The sequence below is a fragment of the Symphalangus syndactylus genome, chromosome 16 (genome assembly GCF_028878055.3).
Source record: "Symphalangus syndactylus isolate Jambi chromosome 16, NHGRI_mSymSyn1-v2.1_pri, whole genome shotgun sequence".
Lineage (NCBI taxonomy): Eukaryota > Metazoa > Chordata > Mammalia > Primates > Hylobatidae > Symphalangus > Symphalangus syndactylus.
Window position 1 is genome coordinate 101,190,946 of NC_072438.2, and position 23,014 is coordinate 101,213,959.

The 23,014-nt window shown below is 52.0% G+C and overlaps 1 protein-coding gene across 13 annotated transcripts in view; it reads left to right on the forward strand.

Annotated features, from left to right (window-relative positions):
* Positions 1-23,014, forward strand: part of BRD9 (bromodomain containing 9) — a 28,534-nt gene that overhangs the window by 441 nt on the left and 5,079 nt on the right. For 2 of the 13 annotated variants that reach the window (XR_010116284.1, XM_055245615.2), the window contains exons 2-14: positions 482-696; positions 1,054-1,186; positions 2,708-2,768; positions 3,187-3,331; positions 4,876-4,986; positions 5,573-5,748; positions 8,291-8,423; positions 10,630-10,705; positions 11,933-12,028; positions 13,333-13,465; positions 15,633-15,744; positions 20,348-20,386; positions 21,334-21,436. Coding sequence is in view for 10 of the 13 variants with exons in the window: in XM_055245615.2 (XP_055101590.1) it covers positions 482-696; positions 1,054-1,186; positions 2,708-2,768; positions 3,187-3,331; positions 4,876-4,986; positions 5,573-5,748; positions 8,291-8,423; positions 10,630-10,705; positions 11,933-12,028; positions 13,333-13,465; positions 15,633-15,744; positions 20,348-20,386; positions 21,334-21,436 (1,533 nt within the window). In the remaining 3 variants the exon portion in view is untranslated. Of the gene's footprint in view, positions 1-481; positions 697-1,053; positions 1,193-2,707; positions 2,769-3,186; positions 3,332-4,875; positions 4,987-5,572; positions 5,749-6,193; positions 6,257-8,290; positions 8,424-10,629; positions 10,706-11,932; positions 12,029-13,332; positions 13,466-15,632; positions 15,745-20,347; positions 20,387-21,333; positions 21,437-23,014 lie in introns of those variants that run through there. The other 11 variants (XR_010116286.1, XM_055245616.2, XR_010116285.1 and 8 more) reach the window with 9 other exon arrangements.

Genomic DNA, 23,014 nt, shown 5'->3' on the forward strand with positions numbered 1-23,014 from the left:
CTAGGGAAGCATCTGTGCTGGCTTTTGTGTGGAGTTCAGGGAGAAGCTGGGCTGTCCTTTCTCTCGCTTTTCCCTCCCTCTTCGTTGGTCCCGCAGCAGCTCTATGGGTGTCAGCGGGCAGCACGGGCGCCTGCAGGAAGTCAGGCGAGGGTGAACCGAAGTGCTGGGGGTTTCTAGGAGGGAGTTCTAGGTCCCTCTTAATCCATCTTGAACCAGTGATGTGAACAACATCCCACAGGGCCTCCTCTGGTGAGGACACCGTGGCTTGAAAGGGACTTGAAGCTCCCTGTGGAGGGGAAGGGAGAACAAGGAGGCAGTGACATGCCGCCACTGTGGTCTTCCTTTTCGTCTTTCCCTGCTGGTTGGCAGCCCCGCTGTACTCCTTAGGGAGGCCTTTCCCTCTTATCACCTTCACGTCTCACCTGGCTACGTGGCGTTTGCACCTGAGCACGCGGGTGGAACTCGGTCTGTGTCTGTGCAGATTATGCCGACAAGCCCCTGGAGAAGCCCCTGAAGCTAGTCCTCAAGGTCGGAGGAAGTGAAGTGACTGAACTCTCAGGATCCGGCCACGACTCCAGTTACTATGATGACAGGTCAGACCATGAGCGAGAGAGGCACAAAGAAAAGAAAAAGAAGAAGAAGAAGAAGTCCGAGAAGGAGAAGCATCTGGACGATGAGGAAAGAAGGAAGCGAAAGGTAAAGGAGCAGCGGCAGCGGCGGTGGCCTGGATGCTGCCCACGAGGAGCCCATGGGGAGCTGGGTCCCGGACGCAGGCAGAGTGCGCCTGCGTGGCTGGAGGAGGGGAGCGGGTGTTCCACTGGTAGCAAAACGCAAACCACTGAGGCCCGCAGACTCAGTTCCGGGATCCTGGGTGTGTTGCTCCTCAGCGGACCCTGCCAGGGTCTCTGTGAGGAGGGAGCCCGGCATGAGGAGGATCTCGGAGGGGGTTTCCCTTAGCTCTGCCCCTCCCCTGAGAACTGCGAGGGGATTGGGCACACCTGTCTGGATCGCACCTACTCCCGCCCTTCTCACTCCCTTGACTCTGCCGCCCAGGAAGAGAAGAAGCGGAAGCGAGAGAGGGAGCACTGTGACACGGAGGGAGAGGCTGACGACTTTGATCCTGGGAAGAAGGTGGAGGTGGAGCCGCCCCCAGATCGGCCAGTCCGAGCGTGCCGGACACAGCCAGGCAAGAGTGCACTTTTAGAGACTCTTCTGGTGTTCACAGCTCATCGTTGTAAATGAGGGGTCGGCACCGTGTCCTCTTGCTTTGGGGAGAAGCATGGGAGGGAGGAGAGCTAGTATTTCCAGGGCCTCATCCCAGGTGTCCTCTGGATCTGAGGTTTCCTCCGGTGTCTCTGAATGTCTAGAGCAAGGCATGGCCAGTTACCACTGGTGCCCTTCAGTTTTGTTTTTTAACTTATTAGCTAAGGATGGTTTATATGTTTTTTAAGGGTTCATAAAAAGAAACAAAAAGGCATCTCCACAGAGACCAATCGTATGTGACCCACAAAGCCTAGACTTTTTTGTCTGGCCTTTATTTAAAAAGTTTGCCAGCTCTGAGTCTTGAAGTTTGGTTTTGTCTGTACTTAGCACCCAAACAGAACAGCATTGGAAGAGTAGCCCCACCTGGGTCAGACTGGTAAGAGAGATGCATGTCAGTGAAAACGCAGGTAATTCCCCTTGGGAAGAAGGGACCTCGAGGCCTAAATGGTGGGTCTGAAGTTGCTGAAAGTGACCATAGGCTGAGACAAAGGCAACTGGAAGCCTTCAGTAGAATTTCTGTCGTGTGCACCATCTGCCAAGGATGGCATTTGGCTGGAATTTCCAGCTGACAAGGACTTGCCCTCTGGGTTCTCCTTGTCCCCAGCCTTCCTGTGCACTACTCACAGTGATGAGGCATTTGTAACCAAGACAAGGGGTGTCTCTTCTCAGCAACTCTCAGCATCCAGTCGTTCCTGGGTTATAGGGAAACTTAGATGGCTGGGCTTTGGGACATGGGACATCAGGGAATGGGGAGGCTAGTGCTGCAATCATTTGGCCATTAGAAACCGTCTGAGCCCTGCTGGCTCCACTGAAGGAAAGTTCTGGAAAGCTGGTGGTCTTCTGAGCTTCTGTGGTCATTTGGCTTTTCAGGCACTTTCTTTTTTTAATTTATTTTTGGAACATGGTCTTGCTGTGTCGCCTAGGCTGGAGTGCAGTGTCATGATTCACTCCTGGGCTCAGATAACCCTGGGCTCGAGCGATCCTCCCACCTCAGCCTCCCAAGTTGCTGGGACTACAGTCACGCACCACCACGCCAGCCATTTATTTACTTTTTGTTGAATTTTAAGGGACCTCAAGTGAAATAATAATCGGTGAATTCAGGATCAACCTTTATGTCCAGAGCTTTTGTTCCGTCCTTGATTCCTTGTCTAGAGTAGTGGTATGAGCTAAAAACATTGATAAGTGATCACCACCTATTGTTGATGTAAGGGCTACCGGTTATTATAAGAGGTTTTCATGACTCCTGCTGTTGGGGGTGCCCTTTCCACCCGGCTGAGCTTCGTGGGAGCCAAGGCTGAGTCGGATGTATCTTTATATCCCCAGTTCTCGGTGGAACTTAAAATGCTGTGAGACACCAGACAGACAGATACTGTGAACTTGGAGCTCGCTAATGAAGGGATACCAAAGTCTTTGTATTCAATTGTTTTTTTCCTTAAATTGTCAGCCGAAAATGAGAGCACACCCATTCAGCAACTCCTGGAACACTTCCTCCGCCAGCTCCAGAGGTAAACCTGGGCGTTTCTGAAGAGCTAGTGTCTGGGGGTGTGTGGTGTCATCTTTCTTTTCTGAGGCCTTGTTCCCCACCCCAGCCTCGTCAGCTGTGAAACACCCTGCACCTTCTCTTGGTGACTCCCAGTCCACTTCGGGGTGGGCAGGAAGAGTTCATGACTCATTAGTGGCTCACTCTGAAGTCAGAGTAGGGTGAGGGAAGTCAAGGCTAGAGCTGGGACATTGACGGCCGCCAGGCTGCGTTGGGGGAATTTTTATTACATCTGAAATACCTATCAATAAATTAAAAGACGCTGGTAATTTTTTTATTTTTAAGAAACAAAATTTGGTCAGTTGTATCCAATTTTTGGATTGTAAGATTTTGTATCATTTAGAAATCTAGATTTTTCCACTTTAAGATGTCTTTGCTTTCAGAAAAGATCCCCATGGATTTTTTGCTTTTCCTGTCACGGATGCAATTGCTCCTGGATATTCAATGATAATAAAACATCCCATGGATTTTGGCACCATGAAAGACAAAATTGTAGCTAATGAATACAAATCAGTTACGGAATTTAAGGTAAGTTACTTCCATTGCCCGAAGTAATCATGGCATAGTTGTGTGTATTTATGTCTTGTGAAGACTTCATTCATCTTAGGTCATTTCTAGTTTTTGAGCTTTCACAGGTGTTTCTGTGTTTGGGTGATGTTTTACAGACACAGCATTAAGGAAATGATTGGTCGTGAACATTTTCTCTGCTTTGGTCTAGAAACTAGGTCAGGTTGCACGCTGTTAAAAGTCTGTTTCTTTTCTTTCTAAGTTACTGCGCTGGCGTAAATAGGACATGTTGTTTCAAGCAATGAGGTGTCCGGTGTGGCACGGCTTGAGACTAGACATTTTTAAAAACATACTTCTTTTTAATTCTTAGTTTTGTCTTATACTAATTGAGCATTTAGTTTTTTTAGCATAGTAAGTTTTTCTGTCTCCTGAGTACTTTGCACTTAACTCTGTTTCTTGCTACTGGCTATGAGAATTAGCAATTGCTCATTGGTTTTGCAACCCAGGGGAAGAAAGCAAAACAGATGATTGATAAAATCAGCATTAGTGTAGTTTAGAAGGGCATTAGATTTCTCTCTTAGGTTCCATTCCTCTGGGGAAAGCTTGACTTTTCTATTTTTATTTATTTTACGTTGACTGAAGGGTTTGCTGACTCACAGAAACACAACAGAACAGACTTAAAGGAGAGTGGGAGAAAAGGAAACTTGATGAGAGGATCAGGCAGCACCTGAGGGCAGATGTTGAGCACACTCCATGCCCGAAAGTCCTCTGTATTCCCTGCTCCAGGCCCCAGTCTGGCCATTTCTAGCAACAAAGTGAGAAGGGGAGCAGCATTCACTCTGTGGAGTGCCCGCGGTGGAGTCTTCAGGGGAGGGGCTCCACAGCCTAGGGCCGGGCCCTGGGGCTGCTGGCTCCGGAACCGGGACTTGGAGAGGGTCCAGACGGCACATTCTCAGGGTGGCCGGCCTCCGAGGTCATGCTCCAGCCTGACGCTGGTACTCACCTTTGAGAGGCCTGTGCTGAGGAAACTGGTTATGATAATAAAATACTGATGTTTCCATATTTTTACCATAAATTATGAAATAAGGCTGTCCTTTTGGGGGGCAAAGTCTTTTTCTAATAGTTTGAGGGAACCATTTGGTGACAGAATTTTAAATTCTATTCTGTGGAGAAATTCTAGAGATAGAGGATATCACTGTGCCGTGCACCTGCCTTTATCCCTCGACTTTCACTTGAACGAATCAGATCGTTGCTTCTTGTTCCTATTTATGTTCTGGAGAAATGCAGGAAATGCTCCTTTTTCCTCACAGAGCATTTGTATGTGATGCTTAGAAAGAAGTTACAGGCTTGGCCAGCTTCGCAGTAGTATTTTTCATGCAAGACCAATGTGCAACTAAGAAAACTTACTCTAAGCTCTTAAACGTTATTTCTAGGTCAGAGAGCCCAGTTGAATTGTTTTCTGCTCGATTGTAGCTTTTTCCTTTTGGTCTCTTGATAGTCATCTAGAGCTTTGCTGTTGTCTGTGGCATTTCAAACTTGGTAAGTCTTTCCTGTTTTCTTTTCAGGCAGATTTCAAACTGATGTGTGATAATGCAATGACATACAATAGGCCAGATACCGTGTACTACAAGTTGGCGAAGAAGATCCTTCATGCAGGCTTTAAGATGATGAGCAAAGTAAGAAACTCACTGGCAGCAGCGAGCTATGGAAAGCAGGGGCTCTGCCCCCCGTCGCTTGTGCCCGAAGGGAGCCTCACAGTGAACACATGCTCCATCCACCCGCCACCCTCATGGTGTTGCCCCCTTTGCTCTAGGGTAGACATCCCCGGCCGCCCTCTCTGCTCATGACCTAGCTGTAACGTCTCATTTAGGGTTGGTGGAAAGTTCCGCATCTCTTGATCTTAAGCCTGGGTGTCAGTCTTGCTGGATGGCAGCCAGCATTGCGGGCTTGTTTTGCGTGGCTGCCTCACTGAATCCAGACGGGACATCCTTGTCTTCCTTGGCCATCCTGAGTGGCTTCCCAGATCTGTGCCGTGAGCCAGGCTGCATGCGTCCCACGTAGGTGAAGGTAAAGGGGAGGTGCGGCACCTGCCGCACTCTGGCAGTGGGTCAAGCCCCCACAACCACCTCCCGCTGCTCCGCCGTGGAAAGTTAGCTCTTAGGCCAGGTGAGGCTGTGACCATCCCCATCCCATCCCATCGTCACGGCACCCTGGCTGTGAGGGAGAGGTAAATCCCTGCTGCTCTGTCCTTTCTGATTCTAGGAGCGGCTGTTAGCTTTGAAGCGCAGCATGTCGTTTATGCAGGACATGGATTTTTCTCAGCAGGCAGCTCTTTTGGGCAATGAAGATACAGCTGTTGAAGAACCTGTCCCTGAAGTTGTACCAGTACAAGTAGAAACTGCCAAGAAATCCAAAAAGCCGAGTAGAGAAGTTATCAGGTAAAGGCTCTGGAAACCGCATTTGCTTTTGGAGTTGAGCACCACAGCCAGGAAAGCAGGTGCCTTGTAGGGGAGGAGTGAGCGAGTGAGAGAACGGATGTCATGTCACGTAGACGTCCTTGGTGTAGCTTATTCTGGCAGGAGGAGTGTGGCCAGACAGCCCCTCCTGTCCACCGGCCACGTGCACTCTCTGACCCAGGTGTGGTACCCAAGCCTGTCCCGTCACCCCTGCCCCCAACTGCTACTGACTGGTGGTCTGTCTCCACACACCATTTGTTAAGATCATCGGCCCCTCCCTCCCCTGCACAGTGCCTGCCGGCAGCCAAGGCTGTGCCCTTGTCCCAGACTGTGCCGCACAAGCGGGCCGACTTTGGGCAGCCAGCATTGGCAGCGGGCTTCTTTCTTGCTGTGGGGTAGATGCACACTCCTGAACTGGTCTGTGTAGACCCTGGAGTGGAGCAGGTGCAGGCCCATGGTCAGGAAGGTGTGGATGCTGCGGGGGAAGCAGGTGAGGACTGCAGGCCACAGCTCCCTGTAGCTCTGCTCCCTCCCACAGGGAGCAGCTGACTTGGCTGGTCCTTCAGAGAACCTTCCTCCTTTTTTTCTAAACCCCAGAGTAGTTTTAATGGGGCCTCTTTGTCTCATGGTGGCTGAGCATTGAGATTGTTGTATCAAAGTCTGTATCACACGTCATTCCTGTAGACGCTACTCCACCTATGTGAGACGGCTGCCTGATAGGACCAAACAAAGCGAGAGTATCGCCAGGGGCCTTAGAGGCACCAAGAGCACTTACCATAGCCTGCAGCGGGCAGAAGTGCCTGGCACAGAGCCTGCTTCATCACTTGTCACTTGCTGAGTGCAGGCCCCAGAGAGCGCAGTCTCGGGACATGCACCCTCATGGCCGTGTGTCTGACAGCACTGTGGCTCACAGTCTTCCCAGTATCCTGAGAGGACTGTGGCCTGTTGCCAGCCTGGGGACAGATCAGATTTGAAGGAAGGTTTCTGCTGAAGCCTGTTGCTTTTGTGCCGTCTTGTGGGAAGTCAGGGACTGTCTGGAGTTGGTACTGAATGTCTTTGAGGCAATTTGATGGTCACGGCCCTCCATTGTTTGTTGTCTTCTCACAGTGTGTATGGGACTCGCATGGATTTAACAGGTGGGGCGGCAGCAGTGCTGGGCTCGGTGCTTCTGCTCTGAGCAGCTCCCTCCAACAGTGAAAAGGGAGAGTGGTCTTGAGACCAGCCCCTCAGGTCCTGCAGCCTTGGCTTAGGAGACAGAGGGTGCTCTGCGTGGCCAGAGTGTGTTGCTTGGCAACGGACGACAGTCTCCTAAGGCGGTCTCCCCACGTGCATTGCGTTTCCCACCCCGCTGCCGCGCGAACACTCACTGTGTGGTTGGCTGGTGGCTGTGTCCAGCCTCAGCCCCCGACTCGAGTGCACTGCTGGCCTTCAGGAGTAGGGGTTTCGTGGCCGCCCTTTGCCGCCTCATGGTGGCTGAGCATTGAGGGGGAATTGAAGTTGGTGTTGGTCAGCATGCTCAGCTGCGGTGGGGTTGTGTCCTGGCAGACCCACCCCCGGTTGGTTTTGGGTGTTTCTGGTGCTGCGGCTCCACCCTTGCCTGTGGGACCCAGGCCCTTTAGATGAATCCCCAGCTGTCAGTCTGCAAGCAGCAGAGCGTGCCGAGCTCCGGCACTCACCTTCACCTAGTGTCATGTGCATCGGTAATGGGCTCACGCAGGTGCCTGAGTGGAGCCCCTCCCTGCGGAGCTCATGGGGCTCTGACTCCTGTGCAGGGTTGCCAGGTTGTCGCCGTAGGTCAGGCAAGGCCAGGCCATTCTCACTGTAGGTCAGGCAAGGGCAGGGCCACTCTCACGGGTAGGGCTTGTCCTGGGCCTGCACCTGGCCCTAGGCCATTCAGACCCACGCCCAGGCAAGTGCCCAGGGTGGGAAGGAGCCCATTCACATGCTTCTAGAACCTTCCACACTCCTTGGGTGCTACAGTCTGTGCCCCTCAGCTGTTGGAGAACTGCTTCAGGTGGAACCTGGGGCCACTTGTTGACTTCCTTGTGTGTTCTTTGTGCCACCCAGTGGCCACAGCAGAGGGGGCTGCTCTCCACCCAGCCCAGCAGCACCAGACCTCACTCGAGCAGCCCCACCTATCCTGCCTTGCTGTGAACCCTGCGTAGTCACGGGGTCTTTTCCAGTCACTTTTCTGATGGGGCCTTTAATGACTAACCAGTGTGGGCATCTGTTATTTTGTTGCTTTTGTTGCTAAAGCACTTTAACTGAGTTTTCACTGCGTTGAAAAACAGGGAGTCTGCCTACTTGGCTTACGTTTACTCTTTATTTTAATAAAAGCGTCTTAATTTGTTATTTGGTTAGGGTGAAAAGGGATGCTTTGAGACCTAAAAGGAGTTAAGTGTGCTCTGCCAGCTCTGTGTCTGAGGGCAGGGTCAGTAGAAGCTGGGTTAGGTGCCGACCCATGGGGAGCAGGTGTGCGGTGGGGACGCTGCTTCCAGGTGACTTGGTTGTCCCCACCTCACAGCTGCATGTTTGAGCCTGAAGGGAATGCCTGCAGCTTGACGGACAGTACCGCAGAGGAGCACGTGCTGGCGCTGGTGGAGCACGCAGCTGACGAAGCTCGGGACAGGATCAACCGGTTCCTCCCAGGCGGCAAGGTAGTGCTCTGTGGCCACCGAGAGAGGGTGCCGCGTGGCCCCAGACTCTCCGTGTGCCTCTCCTTCTGGGTTGGTGCTGTGTGATCCAGCACAGCCACCGGGATCCAGAGGTCAGTGTGGGGCCCTGAAGGGAGGTCTGGATCAGACACACAGAAGGCTGATCTCTTCAGTCGGGGTCCGGGTGCCTCTGGCAGGGCTGCTGCTGGTGTTTCACGCATCGTGGAGGCCACGTGGTCACTGACCTCATTTCCTTGATGGAGGCCCTGCTGCAGGCTCATCCTTTCTCTTGGAGTGAATGCTGACTTCTGTCTCTCTGTCACTGGGTGTTGATGTGAGGCACCGCCCTTGTTATTCCAGTGGGGGTGCTGGTGTTGGATCCGACAGATGGTCCATAATAGGCCACCGACTGTGTTCACGTGGCTCCTGCCACAGATGGTCTTTGTGTGGTGGGGCCCACTCAGCTGACCACGCTCTCCTTTCTGGCAGGAGACGTTCTAGACCCAGTGTCTCCAGTGGAAACAGAGCACAGGCTGTCTGCAGTCTCGGTCTTCCTAGCAGCCCTGATAAGAGAAGTAGAGCAATGCAGGTGACATTAATCCTGGCAGGTTTCATTTCACCTCTATATCCAACATTTTATCTCAACATGTAGTCTGTAGAAAATGTTAATTTGAACTTTATGGGTTTTTTTCATATTAAGTCTTCAAAAGGCACATGGGATGGGATGTAAAGAATGCTGAAGTGGGGGCGTTTCAGAGGTGTCTGCTTCTGTTTGCCTGTGCCTGCCGGGAAGTTGCAGTGGTCTGCGTGGCTCGCGTGTCGCGAGGTTGCGGTCTGCCTGGCTCGCGTGTCGCGAGGTTGCGGTCTGCGTGGCTCGCGTGTCGTGAGGTTGCGGTCTGCCTGGCTCGCGTGTCCCGAGGTTGTGGTCTGCGTGGCTCGCGTGTGGGGTGGTTGCTTGGCTCGCGTGCTGGGAGTTTGTGGTTTGCATGGCTCGCGTGTTGCGAGGTTGCAGTCTGCGTGGCTCACGTGTTGGGAAGTTGCTGTGGTCTGTGTGGCTTATGTGTTGGGAGGTTGTGGTTTTTGTGGCTCACGTGTTGGGAGGTTGTGGTCTGCGTGGCTCACGTGTGGGGAAGTTGTTTATGTGGCTTGTGCGCTGGAGGTTGTGGTCTGCGTGGTTTGCACTGTAGTTCTTTTGGACAGACTTGTTCTGCACGCTGTGCTTCAGCCCTGGAATTGCCACATTCTCCAAGGAGCCCTGGTTTCTTGACTAGAGAGCCTTGTTTAGAAGCCAGGACCTGGGTTCTAGGTGAAGCCCTCTGCAGATAGAGCTGGGAAATGCCTGTTGTGTGTGCCTGCACCACATACATGGACACTGTGCAGAAGGATTCTGTTGGCACCTGTGTTTACATGGGTTGAAAACTTTTTCCATTGAAACTTCCAGTTCCCTCCTGCCCCGTGGGTTCCCCCCACTTCTTCCTTTTCAGTTTTGTATCTGCGCCGTGAGGACTTGACTCCTAATCTACGTATCAAATCCGTGTCCCATTGTACCTGATCTTCTGCCTCTCCCCCAGGGCCCTGGCCATCCTGTGGGCTCTGATACTTTGCATAGATTGGTCGTGGGGAGCTGCCCCACACCAACGTCTGGCTCTTCTCAGGCCAGGTGGCTGCCCTGACCGCAGCATGGACATCACCCTTGCACTGGAACCCAGCCAACCCCTGCATGACAGCCCTCTTTCCCCTTGACCCCCAAGTCAGCACACACCAGTGCCTCCTCTTCTTGGATCCTCCTGATGGCCTGTACACAGAACTGGGGTGTGGGTGGTGGGTTTTTAAATGAAAACCAGTCGGCACATGCTTGACAGCCAGAGCTGCCCGCCGTCAGGGCAGTGCCATGCTGACCTGCCGACCATTCCATTTTGTCGAGGCTCATGAGCAATTTTAAATGTTTACTTGCGGGTGAAGGTTTTTGTTTCAGCTGTACCCCCTATAGCAGGGCCATGGGGAGCCTAAGAGGTTCTCCTTGCACCTGTGTGCACTCTGCTGTTGCCGGTGAGTCTGAAATTCCAGGGAATGCCGTGAGGGGCCCTCTTGCGTTTGTTCTTGGACAGATGTGCTTTCACCCCCATTAAGCCCTGCTTGTTGGCCTTCATTTCATTTGTGCTGCGCTGCCCCTCCTGAGGACAGACGCTCAGGCAGTGCTTCCTTCCAGATGGGCTATCTGAAGAGGAACGGGGACGGGAGCCTGCTCTACAGCGTGGTCAACACAGCCGAGCCGGACGCTGATGGTGGGTGCCCACTCAGGGCTGGCTTTATGCTGTCTGTACACTCTTTTTTGGGCCTCCATTGATGTTCTGTGATGAAAAGCCGAGCCACTGGCCATGGGGCAGCATGAGAAGCTGCCCAGCTTCCCGACCCTGCTCGCACCCCGACGTGACACGTGCACTGAGTGGAGGCGTGGACGGCCATCTCGCAGGGCGGGGGTGCTGGTCAGACCTTGGTCAGGGGTCCTTGGGAGCAGCGGGACTCAAGCCACGTTCCTGCAAAGCTGTCGAGAGGCCTTTAAGGCCAAACTTCACTAGCATCGGGAAGGGTTCACATCCCGAGCTCAGTTTTTCAGCAAAGACCGGAGTGCTGGCCCTCCCTGCTCCTTGAATCTGGAAAGCAGTCTTAGAAAAAGAAGAGCTGTTTGTTAGATGATTATGTCCAGGACAGTGTTGAAGGATGGCGCACACTGGGCCTGTCCAGCCCGTCAGGGGCGCTTTGTTGGTCTGGAAGTAATTAAGAGGCCTGTCCTTTGAAGGAAAGTGTGACTCACTTGGGTTTGAAACGCACTCGCGGGCTCACATGAGGAACGCGCAGCCCGGCAAAGGTTGCCTCTTGATTTCCGCTTCCCTCGCTCTCACCCGCGTGCCTGCTGGTCTTTCACCCGCTCCAACGTGCCAGCGTGGTTTTCTCCAGTGTGTGAAGGATAGAAACGGGCTGATCTATTTAATCTTCAGCTTATTTTCCTAAAGAGGACAGACTTGATCCATATTTAGCTTAAGAGAGTGTTGAGACCGAGGCACCGGTTGGGAACTGAGGAACTCCTGATCTGATCCCATGAGTGTTGTGTGGGTGGCGACTTGAGCATGGCAGACACGCTGTCAGATTCATGCGCTCCAGGTGCACACGCCACCGTTCCACTGTTAGAGCACGCAGGACAAGATTTCTTCTTGGAGTTGTTGAGTGATCCATTTGAAAATGTTCTCAAAGTATTACTGGTGTGGTGGCCAACGATGCAGTATTTTTTATTGTGTTGACTTTGGGGTGATAAAGAAATAAAATTGAAATGCAGTTAGTTTTGAGAATGGTGGTTGGCTTTTGCAAATTTGTTTTCAGGTGATCGTTATAAAATCCCCCCACCCGCACCAGTCACATCCACTGTGATGTGGAGAAAGGGCTCATGGCACTGCACTGGGGCACCGCGTTGGGGTCACGCCTGCTGCTCACGGCCCGCCATGTCCGTGTTGCAGAGGAGGAGACCCACCCGGTGGACTTGAGCTCGCTCTCCAGTAAGCTGCTCCCAGGCTTCACCACGCTGGGCTTCAAAGACGAGAGAAGAAACAAAGGTAAATCCATAGTCCCGTCCCAGGAGCCGGCCGGAGCAGGGAAGGTGGCAGGGATTGAGTGGGGTGATGGCAAATGCTGCTGATTCCTACTTGAGGGTTTCCTCACTGTACCTGGATTCATATTTTCGCGTGGGTAAGATTGAGATCAGTTACAGTGACAGGAACGAAACTTGTGTTGGATGGGGACGCACAGCGGGCACCTTGGTTGCATCACTGGACTTCACCTTGGTCAGTGTTTTGGGGTCCTTGTGTTTTTGTCCCTGTCGCTTTACAGAACATCCCTTCAGGGGTCAGAATGTGTGGCCCCTGGGCCTTGGGTCTGGTCTGTGTGTTCTCCTCTCCATCTGCACTGCTGCCTCCTGGCTGCGCTGCTGCTGGGACCTCCTGCACGGCCCCACCCTCCACTTCTCCACCTCTGCTGGGTCCCTCCCTTGCAGACAGCTGCATGGACACTGCTCCTGCCAGCCTTTCTCCCTCAGCCACTCACACCATCTGCTAATGGGACAGCTCACTATTGCCTCCAAACCATGGCCTTGACTCAAGAGCTTCCTTGTTTCTGGAATGTTCTTTCCTCCAGCTCCAGGTGTTGGAATTCTGCCTGGTCTGGGTCTCCTGTTGAAGGATGCCCTCCACAGGAAAGGATCCTCTTGCCATCACCACTTGCCTTCACCAGCCCCTGCTCCCCTCTTCCTCTTGGGGCTGTTGTGGTTGTTGATACTTTTTTTGTTGTGTTTGACACACTCCTTGTTCTCACCCTCTAACACAGTTCTCAACCACAGCACTTTTGTCCCTGGGGACGTTTGGCAGTGTCTGGAGACATGTTGATGGTCCCACTGGGGTGGGGGGTGCTGCTGGCTTCTGGTGGGGAGACGCCAGGGGTGCTGCTCCACGCCCTATGGGACACCGCACAGTACACCCGGCCCGTGTCCCCCACAGCGAGAGCTGGCCCTGGGCAGGCGTGGTCTCTGCGGTGTGTGGTGGTTGGGATGCTTCACAGTGACAGACGGTGCCCTCTGCCCACGTCTCCACACAGCCCTTTTGCTTGTGGAGCTCACCCTTTTGCAGAGAGCTCATTTCTCTGCGGTCTTTGGCCTACAGAAGGAAAATGAGGGGTGGTGAGTTACACCCCTGCTGGTTACACATGGAAAACTCAGGAGCGAGAGTTTTGTGGAGAGCAAGAGAGGCGAGACTGGGGTGCTGGCTGCCAGCCAGGCGGTCCCTCAGCCCCTGGAGAAGCGGGGTGGGGCCTGCACACCGAGTCCTTCCAGTGAGTCCAGTGATGCTCTTTCTCCTCTTCCACACAGTTACCTTTCTCTCCAGTGCCACTACTGCGCTTTCGATGCAGAATAATTCAGTATTTGGCGACTTGAAGTCGGACGAGATGGAGCTGCTCTATTCAGCCTACGGAGATGAGACAGGCGTGCAGTGTGCGCTGAGGCAAGTGTCGGCCCCGGGGAGCCCTTGGCTGCTGTGCAGCTTGAGCTGCGTCCTGGTGTGGGACCCGGAGCCCCACATGTGTGCGGGTGGGGAGAGAGCCATCCCGCAGCCGTCCAGATGGCAGCCCGGGCCTTCCTGTTGCTTTCAGTCATCCACCCAGGTCTCCCACAGGCCAGTCCTGAAATTTGGGTAACTCAGTCAGAGTTGCAAGAAGGCGGCGATCAGAGTGTAGCTTGTGAAGGGGTTGGGGGTGTGTTGAGCTCACTGGATCATACTGAATTGTGTTTCCTAAGTGGCCGTGCTAGCTCAGGCTGCAGTGACAAAGCGCCACAGACTGGGTCTTACTCCTGGGGCTGGCGTCTGCCATGAAGGTGTGGGCGGGGCTGGTTCCTCCCGAGCCCTCTCTCCTGGGCCTGCAGGTGCCGTCTTCTCCCTGTGCCTTCCTGGGGCCGTCCTACGCGTGTCTGTGTCCTCAGCTCTCCTGGAGACCCGACCGTTCTGCAAGGGCCCTGGTCATATTGGATCAGGGCCACCCTAATGGCCTCATGTCACTGCAGTGACCTTAAAGGCCGTAAAGGCCCCAGCTCCAAGTATAGTCACATTCCAAGGCACTGGGGTCAGGATTTCAACTTACGAACTCTGAGCGGGAGACACAGTTCAGGCCATGGCAGGCTAAAGTATAATACTAAAATCACAAATGTAGTAGCCTGCTTTTCCATAGAATGTTGCCGTGTGTGTTTTTTGTTTTCTGTGGCAAAATAAAAGTGGGTCAGTCTTGTAAAATTTTGGCAGTTTTTAATGGAGAAAGCAACTTAATTTTGCTAGCCTTTAAGAAATGGCATCTTGACATATCAGGTCTTCATTTTATTCCAACAAGAATGCAGAATATGTTTTAAAAATAAACAAGAATCCCGTTAGTGCTTCCTAAAATAAGTGAAAACCTGACCCCGATTTTTGTAGCAAAAAAAGGAAGTAAATGTGGAAAATGAAGAGGAAATTCTAGTAGGAGACAAAGGCATCGTAAGTCAGAAATTAAAGAGTTGTTTGCTCCCCGCCCTCCCACCAGCCCTCACCTCACCCCTGCTGTGGGGCCTCTGCCCAGCCTGGGCCAAGGCCGCAGCTCCCCTGGTGCCATCCTGTCCACAGTCGGCTCCCCTGTCCACGGCTCGTGGTTCCTTCAGGACATCAGTCACCTGTTGTCCATGTGGCACATCATCAGCAGACTGTGCGCACCCCCTGCCTTCCCCAACTGTCTGTTCCTAGAACGCATCAGGTTCCATGTTGCTGTGAAGAAAGATCATTCCGACCCCGCCTGCCTCGCGGCTGCAGGGGCAACACTCAGAAGCACATCTCCTAGGGCCTGGCATGAGGCTACGTGGTCCCATGCCAGCCTCAGCACACAGACACCCAGATCCTCTGCCCTTGAGTGCTTCTCCCGTGCACACTGCGAGTGCTGAGCTTGGCCTGTCCTGGGCTGTGGGTGTTTTAACAAAGACATGGAGTCTCCTTGTTGCCTCCTGTGACCGTGGTTCAGCTTCTGACCAGCAGCCATCCTTCTTCCTCTCTGCGAAGGTCTTTGGAGTCTAGGGAGCCCTTCTGAGGCCCCTGCTTGGTGCTTTGATTCTAAGACTACGCATTTTTGTTCCTGGCCTACTTTTTAGATTGTATTATATTTTACTTTTTAAGCTGTTTGATTTATATGGCCAAGAATCAGGATGGTACTAAAAGGAATGCCTTGGACGTGTCGGCCCACCCCTGCCCCATGCACCCCTTCCTTACCGGCAGGCGCTGCCCACCAGTTGCTTCCATCCACACCCACTTGTGTTTTTAAACGCATAACGAGTGGAAAGATAGGAGTATCCTTTTACAGATGATAACACAGCACACGTGTGTTTCTAGAATGTGTGCATGTGTATTCATGCTGTTCTCCCCCTCCCGCCCAGAGATCTTTTTAACCTTTTTGGGTCATGGACCACTTTGAAAATCTAATGAAAACTATCAGCCACTCCCCCCAAAATACCCGCTCTGGGAGGGTAACGGGGACTGAGGAGCTGCGCTGGCACGGCAGGCTTCTGTGATCACGGCCGCTGCGAGGGCCAGGCGGGAAGGGCTTGGCATGGAGCACACAGCATGCCTTTCAGCACGCCTTCTCCCGCGGCCCCTCTAGCCTGCAGGAGTTTGTGAAGGATGCTGGGAGCTACAGCAAGAAAGTGGTGGACGACCTCCTGGACCAGATCACAGGTGGAGACCACTCCAGGACGCTCTTCCAGCTGAAGCAGGTGGGCTGCACTCGCACCGGCGGGGGGGTGGGGGCAGTTGCCCTTGAGGTGCTGCTGGTGGGAAGAGCCTGCAGCTTGGCCAGGCTCTCGGGGATGAGGAGCTGTCGCAGGGACTCTGCTTCCGGCTCCTCGTCAGGATCTGCGTGCTTCTCTGCATGGGCAGGTGTCCCCCGGAGACCATGACTGTGTGCTCACCACTCCCAGTGCACTCGTAACTCTCTATTCTCATCTTCATCTCTCATCTCTGTCACTTCCCTTCATCCTGAAGAATTTTAAAAAATATTTCCTGTAGTTCAGATTTATTGACAGTGATCTCTCAGCATTGGCTTATCTGAAAGTCTTTATTTCATCTTCATTTTTGAAATTCATTTTCCCTGTGTATGGAATTTTAGATGACCTTTTTTCCCATCTACTGTAAAATAGGTTTGACTTGCATTGTTGCTATAAAAAAGCATCTGGGCCAAGCATGGTGGCTCACGCTTGTAATCCCAGCACTTTGGGAGGCCGAGGCGGGCAGATCACAGGGTCAGGAGATCGAGACCATCCTAGCTAACATGGTGAAACCCCACCTCTACTAAAAAATACAAAAAATTAGCTGGGTGTGGTGGCATGTGTTTGGAGTCCCAGCTACTTGGGAGGCTGAGGCAGGAGAATGGCATGAAACCGGGAGGCGGAGCTTGCAGTGAGCCAAGATCATGCCACTGCACTCCAGCTTGGGCCACAGAGCCAGACTCCATCTCAAAAAAAAAAAAAAAAAAAAGCATCTGAAGTCATTCTCATCTTTGTTTGCCACATGTGATGTGTCTTTTTGGCAAACTGCAGCCCGCAGGCCAGATCTGACCTGCAGTCTGCTTTTGTACAGACCACAAGCCAAGAATGTCTTTTACATCTTTAAAAGGTCGTTAAAAGAAAAGGAAGAAGAAGATGCTGCAGGCAGTGTGCGGCTCGCAGAGCCTCGGCTTCTCACTCCCAGGCTCTCGGCGTGACGGGATCTGGCCGGTGCTCTAAGAGCTTTTAAACTTTATCTTTCTTTGTCAGTGATTTTCAGCTTGTATTTTCCAGGTGCCTCGGTGGGCTTTTCTTTGGGTTCTACTTAGCATTTGTTGTTTCTTGGATCTGTCTGTAGTTTTCATCATATTTGGAAGATTTTTAGCCGTTACTCAAATGTCATTTTCCACCACTGCCTCTTCCTCCTCCTGCTGGACTGTGGCACGGTGAGGACAGCTCGTGTTATCTCATATGGCACCGACACTGTGCTGCTGCACCAGGCTGCTGCAGATTAGTTTCTGATGCTGTTGGCTAAGTTCACTAACCTGTTCTCTGGCCACACCTAAACCTATTATCCCAGATCAGTTTCCACTGATGATGCCGCCCTGCGCTGCTCATCACTGGGGCTCCATTTGCTGCTTTTGTGTATCTTCTCTTCTCTCATGTTGTGTGTATGTTTTTCCTTACATCCTTGAGCCATGTTCATCATATTTATTGCAGCTGCTTTTGAAGTCCTCAGTCACTGAGTCTGTCGCCTCTGCCGTTTCCGGTTCTGTTTCTGTTTGACACTTTGCTGCACTTGGAGCTGTGGGCCGTTGTGCACGTGCCTGGTGGACAGTCCTGACCCTCGCTGTCTGATAAAAAAGCACTGGCCACATGGCCGCTGGGAAATTTGAATGTGGCCAGTCTGAATTTAGATGTGATGTGTGAGCTACAAACTAGATCTTAAAAAACCAATACAAAAAACGTAAAAATATGAGTAACGATTTCTTATGGCCTACATGTTGGAATAAAAACATCTTCAATAAATTTGTCTAAGTAAAATGCATTAGTTAATTGAATGTTAAAAGAGTAATTTAATGTGGCAGCTAGAATTTTAAGAGCTGGGTACAGTGGCATGTACCTGTCATCAGCTCCTCAGGAGGCTAAGGTGGGAGGATCACTTGAGGCCGGGAGGTCGAGGCTGCAGTGTGATTGCACCACTGCACTCTAGTCTAGGCAACAGAGCAAGACCCGGTCTCAAAAAAAAGATTAAAAAACATTTAGAATGAGGTGTGTGCTCGCATTATGTCTGCTGGGCAAGGCAGGTCTGGGTTCTTGTTCTCTTCCAGAGAATATTGATGATCATTTTGGCAGTTGTTAGTTGTGGATGATGGCCTGATCCTACCAGACCTGTCTGCGGTGGGTCCAGGGCAGCCTTATTCTAGGGTTCGTGTGGCCTTAATGCTAAGGAGTGGCCCTTCGGGAGCCCTGACTTTTCAGCGTGGTCTCTGCTGTGGGTGGAGTTCAGATGAGTTTCTGTCCTGCCCAGGCTCTGAGAACGTTTGGCTCATGGCTCCCGAGGAGTGGTCAGTCGCTTGACCTGACGGTTTCATCTGTGCTTGTTACAGATGAACTGGGGTCCACATGCCTGGTGCAGTAAACCCAGACACCCACGCCGAGGTTTTGTGGTAGAAAGGAGACGTGTATTTGCAGATTGCCAAGCCAGGTGGACCAGGAAGCTCATGTATAAATCCTGGCCTCCCCCACTGGCTACAGGCAAGGCTTTTAAAGCAGGGGTAGATGTCAGGAAAGCAGAACTGAAAGGCAGAATCGTGCATAAGGACACAGGTTACATGTCCGCTTGGCCTATAAGGGCGATATCTGCAAGCAGGGCCTTATAGGTTGTAGGTGGATTCAAAGGTTTTCTGATTTGCAGCTGGTTAAGGAAGAGAAGTTTTGTTTAAAAATTTGGGTTGAAGAGAAAAGAATGTTAGCTTAGGTTTGTGGGTGTGGCTCCCTCCAGGCCCCTCAGGAAGAAATTCAGAACAAAGAACGGGGTCAGAGCTCAGTCTTCAGTTTCTCCTTATCTGAGGCCTTCATGCCAGTAGATTAGTTTGGTGGGGAGGTCCTAGGTGGAGGGTCCAGGTTTCTGAAAGACAACTCAGGGATATACATTATGATGTTATCTTTACTTTCTTTTTTTTTTTTTTTTTTTTTTTTTCCTTTTTGAGACATAGAGTCTCACTCTGTCACCCAGGCTGGAGTGCAGTGGCGTGATCGTGGCTCACCGCAACCTCTGCCTCCCCGATTCAAGCGATTCTCCTGCCTCAGCCTCCCGAGTAGCTGGGATTACAGGCATGCGCCACCACACCCAGCTAATTTTTGTATTTTTAGTAGAGGCGGAGTTTCGCCGTGTTGGCCAGGCTGGTCTTGAACTCCTGACCTCAGGTGATCCGTCCACCTCAGCCTCCCAGAGTGCTGGGATTACAGGCATGCACCACCACACCTGGCTAATTTTTGTATTTTTAGTAGAGGCGGAGTTTCACCATGTTGGCCAGGCTGGTCTTGAACTCCTGACCTCAGATGATCCACCTGCCTCGGCCTCCCAGAATGGTAGGGAGGGAACAAATGGAACAAACATCTGACTCCAGCTTCCTTGGCAGTTTTAGGATACTGTTACCTTCTTGCTTATCAAGTTGCTGATTTACTTCTCAGAGTTATCTAAGTAACTGGAATTTCCCTTGAAGGAACTCAAGATTTTCCTTTATTTCCATGCTTGGGGGGCTCGCAGGCCCCTGAAGAGAGGGTTGCAGCCAGGCGGGAGTCCCCATGCAGATTTCTGCAGCTCTGAGGTGCAGCCCCCTCTGCAGAGTCTGCGGCACCAGCCCGTGGTTCTGACCCTGAGCTCTGGTCACCTTCCTGTGTTGTGGCCTGCAGGCTCCCTCCAGGTGGGAAGCCGGCCCCCCAACACAGCGTTAGAATCAGGCATTGCTGTGGGGGAGGGAAAGTGACCCCCTCACAGCCCGGAAATGGGATGGCTCTGTGGTTTCCTCTCTGGGTTCCAGTTGGATTCCTTTCGGGAACGTGAACTTGGATACGGAGTTGAGTGACCCCGAGTGCACCCTCGCAGTAAATGATGCCCAGGACTAAAGTGACTGAAGGTTTGCGGGGAAACAGATGCGAACAGAACAGCAGTATTCATTTTCTAATTAAAAGCTTGTGAAAATTGATGTCATTGAATCTGAGAAACATTATTTCGAACAAAGATCACACACGATAGAGTGCGTACTAAAGCACCGCTCCACCGGAGCACAGGACGGATGTGCCATGGAGGCCGACAGTTGTGGAAGGAGAGAATGCACGGCCCGGCCCACCTGCCACAGGCACTGCCAGGAGGTGTCTGCCTCCTTCGCTCCTGCACACACCTGCCCCTGCAGGACTCAAGCTGGTCTCATGCACCTGGTCATATTCCAGGTGGAACCCACCAGGCCCTTTTTATCCTAAGCTTCCCATAGGATCTAGGCACATCTTTCTTCTTTTGTTTTAAGCCACCCAAGGCTGCCGAAACAGCATCGGCATCCTCTCTCTCTGTCCTCTCCATCTCACCCTGTGGAGCGCTGTCCCCGGCACACAATCCTGGCGCTGAGTGGGGGGCTGGCCGTGGTTGGGTCGGCGGCTGGTGATGAAGAAGGCTTGCAGGACCCCCAGCCTTAATCCATTAAGATGGCATGACTGGGGAGCAGAATTCGCAGAAGCGCACGAGCCATTTTTACGTGTGTGTAATGTCAGCGAATTGTCCATTTCTGTAAAATCACTCTGGAAAAACTAGTTTCTGTCCTCATTTACTTTTCAGAGAAGAAATGTCCCCATGAAACCTCCAGATGAAGCCAAGGTGAGTTTCTGAGCATGGAAGGGCGAGCCTAACGTTAGGATTCTCGCAGGGAAAGTTGTGTCCAGCCTTTGAGGTGGGGAGGTCTGTGCGTATGACAGCGTTTAGAAACGGAGTCTGTTTCTGATCAGTAAGATCAATAGTGTTTCTCCTGCTCTTTTCATGACTTGAGGTGAGTGGTGTGAAGCCGCAGTACATTCTTCCAAATCCAGAAATGGTAGTTTCAGAGCAGTTGTCCCCGCTGGGTGCTGTCCTTCTGGGACACCCTTGCAAGGGGTGGGCAGGATGGGCCTGCTTGGGACCTGCTTGGGCGAGTAGCAGCTGTTATCCCAAGCACAGTGGGCTCTGGGGCCAGTGCTGGCAGGGCAGTGCTGTGAGCCCAGACTGCTGCACCTGCCGATTGGCAGGTGTGTGTCTCTGACAGTCAGCAGGCATGGGCTTTGGTCTGGGGTCCCTGGGAACCTGAAGAGACCCCTTAACATCTGTCTGAGGGCAGAGGCCGGGCTGCAGGGAGCTGATGAGAGAGTGTGTGTTAGGGTGGCTGTAGTCTAGCCCTGAGGACACCCCTTGCTGGAAAAGGAAAGGGAATGTGGTGTGCTCTGTGAAGTGCCTGAGAAATAGTCCTGGACCCTAAAATTCCGTATGTCTTTCTGTTGCATAATGTCCCTCCCCAATTTCTTTAGCCCCAAAAGGTTAGCAAAGGATTGTTAGTTTGCATTGTTGGTCTGAGTAGGTTTTTCTTTGACATGGATTTGCATATCCGTTCATGAGCTCCAACCTGACAGTCCGTTGAACAGCAGCCTCAGTGAACAGGACTTGGTCTTGTCACTTACTGAGGGGTAGGTTCACGTTTGGCAAATAATTAGAGTGATTTCAATGGCGAGTATTAAGTAACATTTCGTTTTTCGTTTGACGTTTCATTTGCGCTTGATGCCTGTCTGTCTCCACAGGTTGGGGACACCCTAGGAGACAGCAGTGGCTCTGTTCTGGAGTTCATGTCGATGAAGTCGTATCCCGACGTCTCCGTGGATATCTCCGTGCTCAGCTCTCTGGGTAAGTTGTAACAGGCGCTTTCCCACGGGACCTGGTGAAAGTGTGATAGAGGAAGAAAACATGTGGCCTCCACCTCCTCTCCCTTCCTGACTAGGCAGGGATGCAAGGAAAATCTTTTGTTACAGTATTTGGTCTTTGTCCCAGGTTTTTGGCCCATAGCTCCTAAAACCCTTGGAATCTCCTGAGTGTTAAGTGTCTTTTTTAAGCTAATGAGTAGTGGTTGCAGCCCCTGGGTTACCTCAGGACGGGATCTGGCCGATCCCCAGTAGCTGTGGATTTCATCAGTGTTGCCTACTGCCTCTGTGAAATCCCAAAAGGTGGGGTTCCCTTGGGAGCCTCCTCAGTGCCGGACGCCTGGGGGCTTTGGGAAGAAGGCAGCCCCTTCCCACGGGTCCCCCTTTGCATTGCTCTCACGTGGGGGCCATCCGTACCCTGGCTGAGACCCCATATAATAAATGGGTAAGTGTCAGCCTAGGGTGTGGACAGAAGAGTCAAACTCTGCAGGGTGTTTAGAGAGGTTTCTTCTGAGTGAAATGTGAAGACCGTGGCTGTGACACAGCCCCAGGAGGTCCCAAGAACATTTGCCAAGGAGGACTGGTCTGCAGCTTGTTTTGATATGTTTTAGGGAGACAGAGGACATCAGTCAGTACATGTCAGTTGTTACACTGGTTCGTGTTGGAAAGGCGGGACAACTTGAAGCGAGCAACGTCGGGTCATTGGTGGATTCTGAGATTTCCTGATTGGCATTTGTTTGAAAAGGTTAAGCTCTGAAGAGCTGAAGTCAGAAAGAAATGTGCATGGTTAAGATAAGTGGTTGTACAAGTCAAGGTTCTTGTCACATAGATGAAGCCTTCAGGTAGCAGGCTTCAAAAAGAGTAGAGTAGATGGCAAACGTCGCTTATCAGGCCCTGAAAGGTACCAGATTCTTAGTTAAATCTCTCCTGGGTCAGGAAGAGACTTGGAAGGGGAAGGAGTTTCTCTACAGAACGTAGATTTTTCCCACAAGAGACAGCTTTGCAGGGCCATTTCAAAATATGTCAGAGAAATCTATTTTGAGATAAAATAGTTTCTTTCAGGGACTGCCATCTATCACGTGATGCTGTACTAGCGTTGGATCGGAATTTGGTGTCTTATTACCATGGAGTCTGCTTTGTCAGCCTTCAGATCTCTGTTTTAAAGTTAATGCTGGTCAGCTGTGCCTGAATTCCAAAAGGGGATAATGAGGCAAGTCCAATCCCGCCTCACATCATGGCCTGACCTCATTTTCCAGGTTTACTTTGGAGTGCCCTTGGCCAAGAGTGGGAGTCCGTTCAGTCCGTGGGGCTTAGAATTTTATTTTTCGTTTACAGATGTTTCCCTGACTTCTGTGAGTCACTCTAGGAAATTCACAGAGCTCAAGTCAGGTCTTGTGGGAACCCCATTTGATAGTCGGAAGCACAGACCACAGCCTGGGGCTTTCAGTTGGCATCAGCCAGTGGGGCCATCCTGGCGACTGAGCCCTCACCTGGGAGGCTGCCTGTGTGGCGCCCCCAGCTGTTCTGACCTCCAGCAGCATTTGTGGTGGCTGGATCCATGGGT